This window comes from Spermophilus citellus, assembly GCF_964194105.1.
Source record: "Spermophilus citellus genome assembly, chromosome: 9".
NCBI classification, from domain to species: domain Eukaryota; kingdom Metazoa; phylum Chordata; class Mammalia; order Rodentia; family Sciuridae; genus Spermophilus; species Spermophilus citellus.
Window position 1 is genome coordinate 77,053,017 of NC_138191.1, and position 16,987 is coordinate 77,070,003.

The window sequence follows — 16,987 nt, forward strand, 5'->3', positions numbered from 1 at the left end:
TAGCACAGATTGCTTACTACTGCACATGGGTGTGTTAGTGGTAGAATGTACTTGGGAATGATTAGTACTGGATTCACTAATGAAAGGTTCAGAAATGGTTTTAGGGATGGGCATGACAAGCTTTATGTTTTTTAAAGATTTAGATTTTTAAAATGTTGAGGTTTGTTAAAATTAGGTATGAAAGTGTTTTAATTGTATTCTCCATATTTCTCTATGCTTGACATATTTCATAATCTTATCAAAATGAAGTCTATCTAATAAATCTTATATTATCTCTTAAAATTTTCAAGATGTTGCAACCCAAGCTTACACAAAAGAAAGCATAAGATATGGTATCATGTTGTCTATCCAGATGTTTCTGTTTGCATGTTTGATTACCTTGTTGAAAGCACTGAATCCCCACAGGAAGGCTTTGTAGCTGAAGGATTTGTAAGATGAAAGATTCTTAAACATGAAACGAGATCAGTGGTAAGCTTGTGACTTAAATTGTTGTTTGAAAAATTGTTTGATCTGCCCCCTCCAGGGTGGAGGTGGGGGAAGCCTAGTGATAGCCTAAATACAATATGACAATATTTTAATTTTTTTTTTTTTTAGTATCTAGGTCACCATGGCAACTGGACAGAAGTTGATGAGAGCTATTAGAGTTTTTGAATTTGGTGGACCAGAAGTACTGAAGCTGCAGTCCGATGTTGTAGTACCGGTTCCAAAAGAGCATCAGGTGGAAATAATACCCTCATTCAGGCAATGATTACACAGAATGTGAAACCCTAGCACATCAAGTTAGTGTTCAAAAGCAGCAGACTAACAATGATTTATAAAAACATTGAATTTGGACAAAGTTTACACTGGTTATATGCATGAACTCTGACAAAATTAACAGAGCTAAAAATTAGTGAAGTAAACATGAAAAGAAATAGCCTCTGGTTTTAAGAAAATTTTTGAAGTTGAGAATCAACTCACATAGTGTAATAATTAGATTTTTCTGAATGGAGTCAAAAGTAGTCCTGATACTGTTTTTTTAATCAAAAACTTCCTTGGTTTTTATTTTGCACATGATGGGGAAAAAAATTCCTTCTGCATTCATACTTTTTCACTTACGAATTAAGAGAGTTTAATTGTAAAGCTTAATCATCTCAAGTGACTTTAACAATATCCTTTTGATTCAAAATCATGTGTTTTTATTATTGTACCTTCCATAGCTCCCTAGTCTAATTTCCTTAGCAAGCCTTAGAGGGTTTTCACAATTTGGCTTTAGCCTACCTTTATAAATTTATTTCTTATCACTCCCTCAATAGACAGTGCTATAACAACATCAAACTTTATTCATTTCCCCAAGAAACCCTTTCATTCCTTCTGTCTTTGCATGTACTATTCCTTTTGCCTAAAATGATCATTTTCCTCCCATTCCTATAGAATCTCTACTCATCTTTTAAGACCCAATTCAAACACTGCTTCCTTCTTTAGGTTTTCCTTATTCCTATTGCAGAGTTCATCACTTTGTATGAAAGAAAACTTGGTTTCTGTACTAGAAGTAACCTCAAAATCTTAATGTTTCAAAAATAGACAATTATTTCCCACATTTTAAAATGTTGGTGGGTAGTCCTCCAGCAGTGACTTAGGAGGACACAGGCGTCTGTGCTCATCGGGCTCCACCACCTTCAGCACCTGAGTTCTGAGGTTCCCAGGAAAGGATATAGAAGCACAGTGTGGATTGCCTAGTAAAGTTTTGATGGGCCAGGCCTGTAAGGGGTTTTCATCACTTCTGCTCACTGGCTGGCACTCAGGCCCTTTACTCCTCTTAACTGATAAGGAGGCCAGGAAATAATGTTTCCCATGTGCTCAGGAAGAGGAGGAAGTAGATTTGGTAAACTATAGGATCTCTGCCACACATATCCTTAAATATTTCTTCTAGTGTTTTCCCCAAATCTTTTTAATATAGCCCATAAACCACTCTGTTTTATTTTGTATTTACATATTGGTTCACAGAATTAGAATGTGAGCTGCTTGAGGGAAGGGATAAGTTTGTTTTGTTTTCTCCATTTTTATGGCTCCCATAATCCATTTGGTTATAGCGTAACCCTAGATTAATGCCTAAATGCTCTGTGTAACTAAAATGCATTATCATTTCAGGTTCTAATCAAAGTCCACGCTTGTGGTGTAAACCCAGTGGAGACATATATCCGCTCTGGTACTCATTTAATTAAGCCAACCTTACCCTACACACCTGGCACTGATGTGGCTGGGGTAATAGAGGCCACAGGAGATGAAGTATCTGCTTTCAAGGTATCACATTTTAAATTATTTCCATTTTGACTTACTTTAAAAAAAAACATTTTAGCATATCTTTAAAACATATCTGCATTTAAGACTTTCAAAGGCCCCATTACCCAATTTCTGCCACTTGGGGGACTCCTCTAGTCAAAAAAGAAATGATGTCTTATCCAGAGGGTTTGTTTGTTTGCATCAGTTGGAGCAAATGCTGGATGATTTCTATATCTAACAACTCCACAGAAGGAACTGTGATCTTTTTAGTCTAATAAAAATATGTAAGTAAAGAACACAAATAAGGAAATTATACTGTTTCCAAACTCTTGGTATTACATAAGCCAGTTTTATAAATTTAGTTTTACAAAATAAAGGGAAATTGAATTCTTTTGAAGGATTAGAAAACTTGAAAACATGCAAGGTCATTGTACAGTTTCAGAGCTGAGTCAGAGCAAGGTCAATGGAAATGTTTTGGTCAGGGCTTTTGTTATTTATATGCTAAAAGACATATAAAGCAGATAGTATATTCATAGCATACTCATGTTCTAGCATCTTTTCTGATAATTTTTTGACCTACTCAACTTTGGCAGCACATTTACCAAAATTAGGCTGGGATGGAGAAGATTAACGTGCCCCTATTCAGGAAGAAGGGTAAATTCATGCAGCTTTCCACTTCTCAGCCTGTGGCAATCTGGCTTCTGCCCCCAACGCTCCACTGAAACGATTCTTGCTAATGTCACTAATGGCCTCTGTACTGCAGAAGTTAATGGGCCCTTTTATGTCATTATCTTTCTTGACTTCTCAGTGACATTTGACACTCCTAGCCACTTAACTTTTTCTTAAAAAAAAAAAAAAACAAAAAAACAACTTTTTTCTAAAGCTTCTGTGACATCATTTTATCCTGTCCTCTCTTCGCCTTCCCCTCTGAGCATTCTTTTTCAGGACTCTTTTTCTCTGGTCCTCCTTAAATCTTCATGCTGCCCAGGGCTCTTTGTCCCTGTTTAGATCTCTGCTTTTTATATTTGGTGTCTTTCCTGATGATCTCATGCACTCCCTTTATTTCCTTTATCATATGTGTTATCTTGACCTAGAATATTCTACCGAGCTGTTCAAAACAGTAGCCACTGACCGTATTGACAATTAAAAATTCCAAATCAAATAATTTAAATTCAGATTGAAAGTGCAGTTCCTAAGTCATACTAGCAGCAATTCAAATGTTTAGTATTCACATTCATCTAGCTGCTACTCTACCAGTCTTATGGTAGAGTATAACCTAGACACAGTAGGACAATATATTAATTTTTTTCTTAGTATCTACCAGACAGTGCAGATATCTGAATAGATTTCTGTCAGTACAGAAGTTCTGTTGAATAGCCCTGGACCTCCATAGCCAGGCTCTGGGAACCTCTTACTCAGTGAATCTACAAGACAGCTCATCTTTTCTCACTGCAGATCTGCTCCTCTCTTATGTAACTGCTTTGGCAGCTTCTAGGGTTTGAGGCTCATCTTAGAACTGCATTCTCTCTCCTCTTTCCATACCCAGCACCTATAGTTTAGTTCAAGCTATCTTACCTACTTAACTACACCTCTGACCTGGGATTACTACCCTCTCTCCTTTCCTTGAGAATCTACTCCTACTCTAGAATCTTTTCCTACCATGTAATTCTGAGCATTTTATACCTCTATTTTTAATTCTTGCATTAATTCCTTATAGATTTCAGGGTATGGATGAAACTCATTGTTATGGAATAAGAGAGTTTCATGCTCTCTCCCCCTATCTTATCATTTTTATCTCCTACTCCTTCTCACTCTACAACTTACTCTTTACTAATGAACTATTGTCCTTCCCTGCACATCCCATGCTCTCTTACGTCTGTGTTTTTGTTCATATTGGTTCTTCTGCCTGGCAGAAGAACTAAACTGAAAGTTATATACATAGAGTCAAGTAACTTCATGTTAGTTTTGTACTCCAACTTTAATTTCTTTCCATTTTATTCCTGAAATCATTACATACCACACATGAAGTATGTAATGCCAGTATGCCAGTACTTACCTTTTTTTTGGGGGGGGGGGTACAGGGGATTGAACTTAGGGGTGCTTAGCCACTGAGCCACATCCCCAGCCCTTTTTTATATTTTATTTAGAGATAGGGTTTCGTTGGGTTGCTAAGTACCTCACTAATCTGCTGAGGCTAGTTTTGAACTCGACATCCTCCTGCCTCAGCCTTCCGAGTTGCTGGGATTACAGGCAGGCACAACCATGCCCAGGTTTAATACTTACCTTCCTATTGAGAATTGATGCTTATAATGTCTCAGCATTTATTCCTGCCTCTATTTCTTTGCTATCTTTGTTTTCATGACTCTTGTTGATCATTCCCAATTCTTGTTTTCAAAATCTTGTCCTATCCTTCAAGTTCTACCTCAAATATTAGCCGCTCGATGGAGCAGTTCCTCAATTTTCTCAACTTAGAAGCAATTCCTTTCTTTTTCTTTTACCTCTCTTTGATGGCTCCTTGTGTTTGTTTTGCTTTACAATTATTTCTGTTCTTCTCTCTCCTCCTAGTGTTTAGGGTGCTTAAGATTAGAGATTGTGTCTTGCTATTAATTTTCTTTGCAGAACTCAAAATAATGCTTTCCAAATTGTGAATTCTTAGTAAATGATTGAAACTGAAATCAGTTCAACAAGAGTTTAAGCTGTAAAAGCAGGATTAATCTTAATCTAGGCATGCTTGACCCTTGCAGGTGACATTATTAAGTGGTAATGCTTGTCTTTGACTCTCAGGTACCTTTTGGATCTTTTCTCATCTCCATCTCACAGCATAATGTTGTTACTTTTTCAGGTTTCTTTATTATAGGACCAATTATAGTATACTAAGTAGTCATTACCTCCATGTTTTGCCTATTCCAAGGAATATTTACCTTTATTTCCCAAAAAAGAGGATTTAAGGGGGCTGCTTAAAGTGAGCAGAATGATTTTCTAACATGCAAAGCATACTGGACCTCTAATGCCATGCATGTGCTTTTCAATAGCGAGGGCCCAGCAGGAGTTTATTGAGAATTTACGTGTTTGGTGCTAAAGTGAAGAAACCTATCCTGGCTTGTCTTGCTGTTGGGATCCTGGCATGGTTTCCTGTTTCTGGATTTATGCATAAAAAATGATAAGAGTGCATCCATGGAGAGGATCTTGAACAGTTGTTTGTGTATTAAAGAAACTTTACATTTTTGTTTATTCTCTCTGGTATTTTCTGTGTGCATGTGCATGGACACACACACATACACACACACACAATAGCAGTTTGTATTAATTACCTTTGACAAATTGATTGATCCGAGGACATTACAGAACTTCTTTGTACCTCAATTTCCTCATCTGTGTAGTGGGATAAATCTAAAGTGAAGATAATAAAAGTGCACATCTTCCATAGGTAATTGTGAAAGTCAAATAGGACCAATAAGTCACTGACACAGTGCCTAACATAGTAAATTCTCAGTAAAGATGAGTTGTCATCTTTGTCATCATCAGGCTATTCCCAGAGTCCTTCTTTTATTTTTTTTTTTATTTTCTTTCATTGGTTTCCATTAAGAAAACATTTAAAAATGTTCAGTATTTTAAAATTATTTTTTATGCATTCCTAAGATGTAGAAAACAATATATAAATACACATTTCTTCTTATAAAGGTTACAACTCATCTTGGCATAATTTTGAAGCCCTGGTGCACATGTCTATCTCTTCCCCTAGAAAGGTGACAGAGTCTTCAGTACCAGAACAATCTCGGGGGCCTATGCAGAGTATGCTCTCGCAGCAGATCATACCGTTTACCCACTGCCTGGGAATCTGGACTTCAAACAAGGCGCTGCCATCGGGATCCCGTACTTTACTGCCTTTCGAGCTCTGCTCCACAGGTAATGACACACTCAGTAAATTTTATAGCTAGTGCCAGAGGAGGGCACTGTGAACCACCATTCTTCCTGCCATCTGTCATGCATCTGTCTGTCACTTTGGGTTACTAGTTTTATACCATCAAACATTTATGGAATGGAAACTGTGCTGATTTGGGTGATTGTGCAGATCACTGGGAACACAAAGCAGAGCAAATACCATCTTCATGATGATCGCAGTAGTGAGGGAAATAGACATAAGAGTAATAGTATTTCTATGTAATGGGGAAAGGACAATGGTGACATGTATGTGGGGATTTGTGGGATCACAAGGGATGTATGTAGTGATGAGGTTTGGCCCCTGGAAGATGTGTGAGTCTTGGATTACATTAAAGACATGGTTCGGAAATTCTGTTAGCTATTGGATTTACATGTGCAGCACCTTAAAAGTGCAGCAGAGGCCCCCACCTCAGCTCTCCCCCATCTGAGAATCTATATTTTGGTCAAATCCCCTTGGCATTTGAAGAACATCAGGGAATTTACCTGGGGAAGGGTAGCTGGTAGGAGCAAGGACATTCTCAACAATGGGAATAGAATGATGTGTGGGGAAAACAGCATGGTGTCTAGGGAGAGCTGTAGCAATTTGGTTTTGTTGGGTAAAAGATTTCAAGGCAAAGAGTGACAGAGAATAAGGTTGGAACATAACCTCTCAATAAATGATAGCTATTATCTTCAAATAGGCAGATTTCAAACTGTAGAAAACTAGGCTGCAGAGCTCACACATTCTTAAGGAAGTTTTGGAGGTCATAAAGTGTTTTATTCAGGAGAGTGCTGTTGTTATATTTGTGATTCATTGAGATCACTTATCTGCTGTGTGAAGGATACATTTGAGGACAGGAGGAGCAACAGATAGGAGAATACTGTAGGAGTTTCCTCTGGACAAAATTCTTGTGATACAAAATAAAGGTCATGGTAGAAGAGATCATGGTAGAGGATGGAGAGGAAAGGACAACTATATAAAGTTGTCTATCTAAAGGACAACTATATAAAATCAGGAGGATGTGGTAGTTTTTTGCAGGTATATAATGAAGGAGAGGGAGAGCTTAAGGATACTTATAGCTTTTTAGCTTAGATAGTATATAACTACGACAGAAAAGGAGTAGAAAGTCTTGGTAAACTGTTTGGTTTTGGACTTGAAATTGTGAGTCAGTCATCCCATATCCCAATAGAGAACCTCAGCAGCCTGTAGGATAAAAGAATCTGAACCTTAAAAGCTAGAGATATAAATTTGGGCAAGTCATCATGTAGGTGAGTAGATGAAAAGTGGTGGCAGTCCCTTGGGGAGTGAGAATAGGACCCTTGTGAACATTTAAGAGCATAGGCAGATGAAAGTTACAGAGTCCTCAGGGAGCTGAAGGGAATGGATCCCTAAACCGAGAGTGTGGAGATCACAATATTCATGAAACACCCAGTAAGCACACGGGCTTTGAAGATAAGAGACCTGGCTGGGCCAGAGTCCCGTCTTTGCCTAAATGACCATGGTCAAGTTACTTCCCCCTCTCAACTATAGTTTACTTATTTGAAAAACGTGGATAATTACAGAGTCTACCCTCTAGGGGTGTGTTGAACTATGTGTGTGAAGCTTTTAGGGTGGCATCTGACACAGAGAAAGTGCTCAGTTTGTGTTGGTTGTGGTAGGAGTTGTGGCTTCCTAGCTAGGAAGGAGGGACACCAGCTGTCAGCAGTGATCAGGGAGGAGAGGAGAAGGTTACTGTTGAAGAGAGTGGGGGAAGGGGGAAGAGGTTCTTTTTTTGGATTTTTTTGGGAGCGGGGGTGTACAAAACTTGAACATGTTTATAGCTAAGAAAGGAAGGGAGGAAGGAAGACTGATGGAACAAGATCTTATATAAGGCCACATGGAAAGGACTTAGGACATTGTAGAGAGATTGGCTTCAAATATCAAAAGGACATATTTACCCTAGAAGGGTAAGGATCATAATTATGGAAAATTCTGTGGGGGTATAGAAGGAGCTTATGTGTGATTGCTTCACTTTTCATAATGAAGTTGGAGGCAAAGTGATCTCTTGAGAGTTAGAACTGAAGGGCACCAAAATGCAGTGTTACAGGATTTTCTTCCATAGTACTAACCATTTGGATAAACATTTGAGGAAGTTAGGTTTTAATGTTAATCCAAGACTGGAATATTAATAGCAAATGGAATAGTTCAAAGGAACTGAGAGCACTGAAGAGAGAGAACTAGGGCACCCTTCCCTGGGGTCCAGGCTGGGAAGGAAAGGAAATGATGTCAGGAGCAGCAAGTGAGCAGATATAGAGCTGGTGAGTGATAGCCATGTCTGTGAGTTGAGGAAGAGGTTTTGACAGAATATGGGCTCTCAAAATCAGGGCATCAGGACTGGGGTTGTAGCTCAGTGGTAGAGCACTTGCCTAGCATGGGTGAGGCACTAGATTCCATCCCCGGCACCACATAAAAATAAACAAATAAAATAAAGGTATTGTGTCCGTCTACAACTAAAAATATTTTTTAAAAAAATCAGGGCATGAAATTCCTGCTGCAGCATTGGCTGTTGGTATCTGACATTTCTTAGGTACAGTGATTGTTGGCGTTCATCAGATTTAGCCTGAAAGAGAATGGGTAAAGCAGAAAACCATTTAGGAATTGTGGCACTAGATTTTCTTCTTGGTGGTTGTTGAAATCTAGAATAGGGCTGGATTCAGGTGGAAGAGAAAGCCTGTATGTCAGGTGCAAAGAGTTTTCAGTGACCAGAGATAGTAGAGGACAGCAGTGTGAAGGCCAGTCCTCTACTGGAACCCAGGCCTTGACCCCAAGGGAAGAGGACTGTGCTAGTCAGGGCTGTCCCAAGAGTCTGAACCAACAGACCCTGTGTGTGTGTGTATTGTGTGTGTGTGTGTGTGTGTGTGTGTATTCCTTAAAAGCAAATGTTTGTATGTATTGATTGATTGATATTAAGGAATTGGCTCATGAAACTGTAGAGGTGAGCAAGTCTAAAATTTGATGGGATAGGTCAGCAGGTGGAGGCTCAGGAAGAGTTGCAGTTTAAGTCACGAGGCAGTTCACTGGCAGGATTCCCTCTGCTCAGAATGTCAGTTTTGTTCTATATAGGCCTTCAGCTGATTGTATGAAGCCCACCCACATTATAAAGGGTAATCTGCTTTACTCAAACTCTACCATTTAAAGTGTTAGTCTCATCTAAAAAAACACCTTCACTATCCAGAATAGTGTTTGAACAAATATGAGGCCCAGGTGAGCTGATAAATAAAATTAATCACCACAATGATTTCCTGCAGGGGCAGTGATCACAGTAGCAGGGATTTAGAAGAAGATTTGCCTGCACACACCCCAGCCCTGGAGATTGAGAAGATCAGTTTTTTTTTTTTTTAGTGTTTTTATAAAAATTATAAAATTTATAAGATTTTTATAAAAATTCATTGGGAAGTATTTTATATTCTAGAGTATAACACATTAGTAATCCTATGTCCTTATTTTTTTTTACTTTACATTTTATAATGTCAAATATTTTTTGTACTGATTATCTCAGTTTATCATTCAAACCTTCAGTTTAACTCACTGCCCTCAATCCCCTTATCTCCAAGTGAGAGTGCTGGACAGGCATCCTTTGTTGCCATTTATCAGCTGTTGTCACACAGATACAGCAGGGCTCCAGGTTCCTGTGTTCTCACTCCCACAGTAAGCATGGTGTCCCTGGAGAGTGACCACCTCACATTGTTCTAGGAAGTGAGAGCTCCTCCAGGAGTGTCAGATTTGGATCGCATGACAGCTGCTGGCTGTGACATTAGCACTTGCCCCTATGGAAGAGTGGCACATCCCCATTGGTGTGTATTCTTTGTTTTCGGTGTGTTCCAGAAGTGTAATAATGTGAACCAGCAGTAAAAAGAATATGTCTTTTCACTAGACATATTGGGGGGTGGCATGGGACCTCTGTGACAGGATTTATTGTAAGTCTTTTGCTGACTCAGCAGTGTTTTCTGAAATCAGAGCCTAGAGGCTGGTGCCTCTTGATGTTCAGAGGCAAAGAGAAGCAAAAATATTTTCTTATCCCTGGCCAAAAATAGGTTGGCTTCTGTGTTTACTTGAGTATTACTCTGGACCACAGAATGAAGACTTAGCTGTAACAAACCTGCCTGGAGACACTTTCTGTGGGAAGCTGGGAAGAGAGACTCCAGTTCCTCGAGGCTCAGCAGTTCCACTTAATGTATCTACGAGGACAGCAGCCTCTCAGAAATAGCGCAGTGCCTGGCATATAATGACCCCCAGTAACCATTTGCTAAACAGATATATGAACTGAAGATTTCCCTTTATCTGTTCCTATTATTTGATCCTGTGGAGTGTGAAGAATATTTTGGGCTGTATTTCAGGATGTATCTGTGCTTTGGGTAAATGTTGGATGAACTAAGGGTAGAAATGCCTTAAAGATAATGACAAAACACCAGCATTTAATTATCTTCAAAGAATAAAGAGATGGAACCTCTCCTTCCTTTTACAGTGCCCGTGTGAAAGCTGGACAGAGCGTTCTGGTTCATGGGGCTAGTGGAGGAGTAAGTATTTTATTTTTTAAGTTTATGTTTAAGTGAGCTTGGGTATATGGGTTTCACAGAGTTCAAATTGTTTTTTAAGAATCAAATTTATAAATACAGTCAGGGCCACTTTTGTTCCCATTATATGGTGAAACTTTTTAAAATCCAGTCTCCTAAAGGTGATTGTCATTACCTTATGAGCTTTTTTTAGCTAATAAATTCCACAGGGCACCTCATTATAATGTCTGTATTAGATTTTTTTTTTTACCTATGTTGGGGGTGGGCCAAGATAAACTGGCTTTGTTTTTGCCTTCAAGTAGCATGTTACAAGAATATTTATTGAGAATTTCAGACAGTTCTAAAGGTCAATATTAATTCCGTATTCCCTTAGATAAGGAAATAAAACTCATTAGAGCTTCCTCTGTGTGGCCCCAGACTGCAGCGAGAAGCTACACTACTCAGTCCTTTTAGCCTCCCCTCCTTTCTTGCCTGCTGTGCTTTGATGACATTCATGGAGTGCAGGGTATACAGCTGTGTCCTTAACACCACAACCCAGGGCTTAAGATGCTAATGTTGGGGAGGGGGGCGAGGGCTCAGAACTTGTAAAATAAGCCCTTCACAGAAATCACCCAGCACCAAGCTGTCAGAAACCTCTTCAAGAACCTGGCTGCCAATGGGCCTCTGAGGAGCTTCGAAGAAAAGTTGGAGCTCTGAGGTTGGAATTTAACAAGAAATCCACATGACCTCTATCCTGCACAGAAAGGCTTTGGCAATTTTGGAGACAAGATTTTGTATTTTCAAAATAAAAGGCCCAGGCTGAAGTGGCTCACCTTGAGGAAGCTGGTTAACCCTTTGTGAGCACTGTGTGTTCTGGAGAGTACACTGTAAAAAGTAATCTATTATGTGGTGTATTATGCCCTGAATAATGAGAATGGTATCCTGACCTCCAAAAATGGACATGTGATTCAGAGAAGGCAGTGCATTTTTGTCTTTTTCTTTAGATGACTCTAGCTTCCTGTATACCTCGGATAGATCAGTTCTGAAGGACTTCACTGCTCGGACTATTTACTAAAAACACCAAGATTGTCTTTATGGGGCATAAGAAAATATGACAGATAAGCTCTGTCGAAAATGCCCATTGTTTAGCTCCAGAGAAGAGGCTATTTTTGGGTTAGGTTAAATTTAACCCTAAATAACTGAAGGTCTGTCAAACACATGCATTTATTTAAATTGCTCTGGCTTTCTGAGAGTGACCTTATGCTCTGTGTAGAAGAGAAAGATTTCAGTAGGAAGGAGAAGAGTTTAAAGAAAATCTCTCTTTATTCCCTTACTCTCTTGTAAAAAGCCCAGTTGCTTCACCATGGTTTTCTTTTTTTTTTTTTTTTTTTTAAGGTAAAATCCACACTGTTTTTGGAGCTGGCTGTTTGTTAAATCCTTGCCTGGCAGGGATAGGCTGGCAACCTGGTGTGTGAAGCGCTTCTGATCCTCCCTGCCCTATCAGAGGGAAACAGAGTTCTGGGTTTTGCCTTGCTTCTGTTTGTACTTTCTGTCCTCATTTAATTCAAATTCCTTTGGGATTATGTTGTGTGTTTAAAATGGTGTAGGATTTATAAACACAGCTATTGTCCTGATATGTTGGTGGGGAGTGTTATTTTAGTGTTAGCAAAATAAGTACGAGAAAAATAGTTGCCACATAATGGTGCATAATCTTTTGAAAGAGTATTGCTGGTAAAATTGTTGATGAGAAGAGAATAAACAGTGTTTTTACAAAGCTATCAAGTACCCTTCAAAGCAGAGCACAAGGAAATATACTTACATTAAATCTTTATTTTAAAATGTGGTTTTATTTGAGGTCTGTGATTTTTAATTGAAAATCAAAGTAGCAAAAGTCCGTTGTGATGACCCAATAGCATACTGTGTTTGTGAGTTCTGTGCATTTGTTGGTGTGTTGGTTAGATCCCATAAGTGCCTGCCATAACCTGACTGAGTTAGATCATCATTCCCATGTGCTTTATAATCTTTAAGGTCTATTTCAGTCCTGGGAGTCTGTGATTGCTACAATTTTAATCAGTTTCCCTCTCATCATTGTTCATTTAAATTATTTTCTGTCTTGCCCAACCAAATCCTTCCTCTAGATCAGTAGTTATCATTGGCTTGTGGGGGAGTGAGTCCACATCATCTACTCTTCCTCTTCCTGTCAATGTCTAGAGACATTTTTGGTTGTTACACTGGGGAAGAGGATTCTGGCATCTAGTGGGCAGAAGCCAGGGATGCTGTCAAACATCCTTCAATGCTCAGAATAGTTCCCCACCACAAAAAAATGATATGGCCCAAATGTCATTAGCACTAAGTCAAGATTTCATAAAAGTATGTGATATTTATCTATACCATTGATTTGGCATATAGTAAAAAATTTATTTCCTGGTATTGATATTTAAATAATTGCTCCTTTTTCTATAATCCTAAATTACTTTTCTCTTTTGTACTAAGCACCTTTATCTGGCATTCTAATGACTTCATCCACCTGTAAGATGATGATGTACATTTGTTGGTGTGTTGGTTCAAGTCCATACCCACTCTGCCCTCCTCTGGGAGTGCTGTGCAGCTCCAGTGTGTTCCAAGTGGACTTTGCTTTCACAAAACATGATGCTCTTGGTTAATAAAGCCAGTTGATCTGGCCAAAGACCCAAGAGATGTCCTTGACCTTCCTCCTTGCCTTCCACATTTGATCTGTGAGGAAGTCAAATCAGTTTGCCTCTAGCTATCTGAATTGTTTTTGTTCTTTTTCTTGCCACTACCTTAGTCCAAGCCAGCTTCGCCTCTTCTCTAAACTGTTAACACCAGCTATGAACTGATCTTTCTTCCCCTTTTCCTCTCTTCTTTCTTTGTGCTCTGCATATAATTGGAGTGACCATTTTTAAAGTCTAGGTTGATCATATACTACTGCTAGACCCTCCAGTGAGTCTGCATAGTTTTTAATAAAATCCAAAGCCTTTATCTTACCTCTAAGATCCTGTCACTTTGGCCTCTCTTTGTCTCTCTGGACTCATCTTCCACTCTCTCTCCCTTGCTTGAGTCACATTGACTCTCTTCCTGTTCTTTGAACACCTCAGGCACATTCCCACTCCACCCAGTTCACTACCAACCTCATCCCCCCCAGTGGCTGCCCGGATGTTCATGTGGCTTCTTGCTCACTTCCTTCAAGCCTCATTTCTCAAGAGTGGTCTTTCCTGATGACCTAAATTGCCCCTTTCCTTATTTCTTTCTAACCCAGTAGCCAGTTTTATTTTTTTTCCTTAGCATTTACCATTTTCTGAATTTATTTTATTCGTTTATTTATTGATGTGTTTATTATTTTCCCCTCTCCCTATAATGTTAAGTTTCTTACATTAATCATCTTTAACATAAGAGTAAACACTCAATAATTGAGTAGCACAGTTAATTTGCCCATGTCCCTGTCTCTTTTATTTAAATGGTATAGGCCTTATTTGTTATTTAGTATTTTTTTAACTAGTTGAAGTATAAAGTCAGTGAGCATTTTCAGATCATCTTTAAAGCCCATACCTTCTGCACAAAGCAGATGCTAAGCAAACATTTCAATTTCGATACAATGGTTAAAAATTCATGTTCTATAGTCTGATATGATTTGGTCCAGCTCCTGTTCTCTTTCTGTATGTGACTTGGGCAAGTTACTTCTTCTTTTTTTTTTTTTTTGTACAGGGGATTGAACCCAGGGGTACTTTACAGAGCTACATTCCTAACCCTTTTTGTGTTTTTATTTTGTGACAGGGTCTTGCTAAGTTGCTGAGGCTGGCCTTGAACTTTAGATCCTCCTGCCTCAGCCTCCTGAGTTGCTGAAATAACAGGTGTATGCCACAGTACCTGGCAAGAAACTTAAGCTTCCTTGTATGAGGAATACAGACAGATATAATATCTACTTTAGGATCATTGTGAGGATGGAATAAAGCAGTATATAGAAAGTATTTAACATGGTACCTAGAACATTATAAGCACTCAATACAAGTGAGCTATTTTTCTTATTTCTTTACATGCTAAGTTCCTTAAAGATAGGTTAAATCCCAGAAGGACCTGAAGCTCATTTAATGTTTATTGAGTGTTTTCAGGAATGCAGAAAATATATAACTATTGTGTTATATTTTGTTTTTCAGGTTGGATTAGCAACATGCCAAATTGCTAGAGCTTATGGCTTAAAGGTTTTGGGCACAGCTGGTACTGAGGAGGGACAAAAGATTGTTTTGCAAAATGGAGCCCATGAAGTATTTAATCACAGAGAAGTTAATTATATTGACAAAATTAAGGTAAAATTTTCTTCAGTATACAAAAGTCTAACATTGCTGATTGGAGACTTAAATTTTTTTAATTCATTCTTTTACCAACTACTCTCTTAAGGTTGTTTGCTTCCTTTTTTATGACTGTATTTTTATGCTTATTTGTGTTTTAAAGTTTTAATTAATTTAAAAATCAGATGTCTCATTTTTCTAATTTTACTATCATTTCTGTATTGTGTATATGTACTAAATAAAATATAATATTCCTAAAGCCTTATGGCTATAAAAATTGATGCTCTTTAATGCAAATCACATTTTAAGTACAGCTATAGCTTTGTATTTATAGCTATGAGGTATCCTTAATATAATTTCTACTGATATAAAATTTCCATGCAAGGTGAGATACCTGGTATCTGTCTAGTTTTCTTATCTATAAAGTATTGGTTAACTGGGTGCTGGAGGAGTCATCCATAGTGGTGAGGTAGTATTTAGTTGGCTGTTGAATATTAACAGAGTTCTGGTCAATTCTCAAGTTCTCCATTTGCACTCTAGTAGCAATTTGCTAAACACTGATTACTTTGCTAATCCTCAAACCACAACTTCCTTATGTTAGAAAGAATTAGGATTTCTCAGGTACTGAATACTTCTTAAAATAGATCAACTAGGGAGAAACACAAGTGAGAGTTCATTATCACTAAATCATCTCACCAAAAACTGATCAAAGAGATTTATTGGTCATATGTCCAGGGACCTAGTATCCCTTACTCAATCCTAATACCATTCTCCAAAAATATTTACAAAGATGGAAATGGCCTGTTATTTTGCAGATGTGTTTCTTTGTTTGGCGATAATCTGATTTCAAGTCCATAAGGTCTTGTAGCTTCCATCCCTTCCACTGATTGCTTCTACTTAAGTCTTTCCCACTCTCAAAACACATCACTCTCCTAACCTATCATCTCATTTCTTTTCTTTGCTCTCCTTTTCCATCAAACTTCTTAAAGAAGTTAGTAAGTACTACTGCTTTTCCTTCCTCACCTCCGATTGCAGTTTTGCTTCCATTCCCACTTCTTAAACTGCTCCTCTGAGGTCACAGTCTGCTCGTCTTATCTCAGTTCTCATCCTGTTTGATTTTTTGGAGCATATGACCCTGACCACATCTCCTTAAAGCTGATTCTCTTCTTGCTTCTCTGACTGTTCACCTTCCTCTTCATATGAATGAAATATTGGTGTTCCCTGGTGATTTTTTTTTTTTTTATCCTGGTCTCTCTTTCATGTGCTAGACTTTCCCCTAATCAACCTCATTTGTCCCAGGGCTTCAGGTTTTACCCATGTGCTGCTGATTTCTAGAACTGACTCTGGCCTGATGTCCATTCCTTCATGCTGCTAGACTGCTAGACCTCATCACTCATCTGCTCACCCAAGATAGGAACTCTCATTTTATTTTAATCACCATTCTCCCTTCCACCCAAGTTGGTCACCTCATTCTACCAGTTTCACCTCTGACATGCCTTTATGCAGACCTTTTTTATCTATTCCACCCACCTGTGACTTAGTTTAGGCCTCAATTTCTTCAGTCTTGACTATTAATTATAGATTAGCTAATAGCCCCTTTTGTCTTTTCCACTTTTTAATCAGACTTACTTGTGTTCTTCCTTTAAAAAAATACCCAGAAGTAGCTAAAATGGCAACTGCTTTAGAAAAGGAATTTTTGACCCTCAGTCCCTACTGCTGTTGCAGAGCCTAAAATAGTGCCTGGTGCATGAATCGATGCACAAATTCCAAATCCTTTAATATGGCATTCAATGTGTTGTTACAATCTGTATCAATTCTACAGTCCCCTCTCCCACAGTGCTGTGGTTTGGAGGAGCAATCCCCAGAGACTCATGCATGAAAGGCTTGGTCCCCAGCTTGTGTCACTGTTGGGAGGTAGTAGAAGCTCTCAGAGATAGGGTCTAGTGGGAATCTTTCAGTGGTATGGA

At 38.6% G+C, this 16,987-nt stretch overlaps 1 protein-coding gene across 3 annotated transcripts in view; it reads left to right on the top strand.

The window, feature by feature from the left end:
• The window catches only part of CRYZ (crystallin zeta), a 34,453-nt gene that overhangs the window by 5,132 nt on the left and 12,334 nt on the right, over positions 1-16,987 (top strand). For 2 of the 3 annotated variants that reach the window (XM_081306733.1, XM_081306734.1), the window contains exons 2-6: positions 595-718; positions 2,131-2,283; positions 6,005-6,168; positions 10,689-10,740; positions 14,889-15,038. In XM_081306733.1, coding sequence (XP_081162859.1) covers positions 608-718; positions 2,131-2,283; positions 6,005-6,168; positions 10,689-10,740; positions 14,889-15,038 — 630 coding nt within the window. In that variant the 5' untranslated portion in view covers positions 595-607. Of the gene's footprint in view, positions 1-405; positions 469-594; positions 719-2,130; positions 2,284-6,004; positions 6,169-10,688; positions 10,741-14,888; positions 15,039-16,987 lie in introns of all 3 variants that reach the window. The other variant, XM_081306735.1, reaches the window with a different exon arrangement.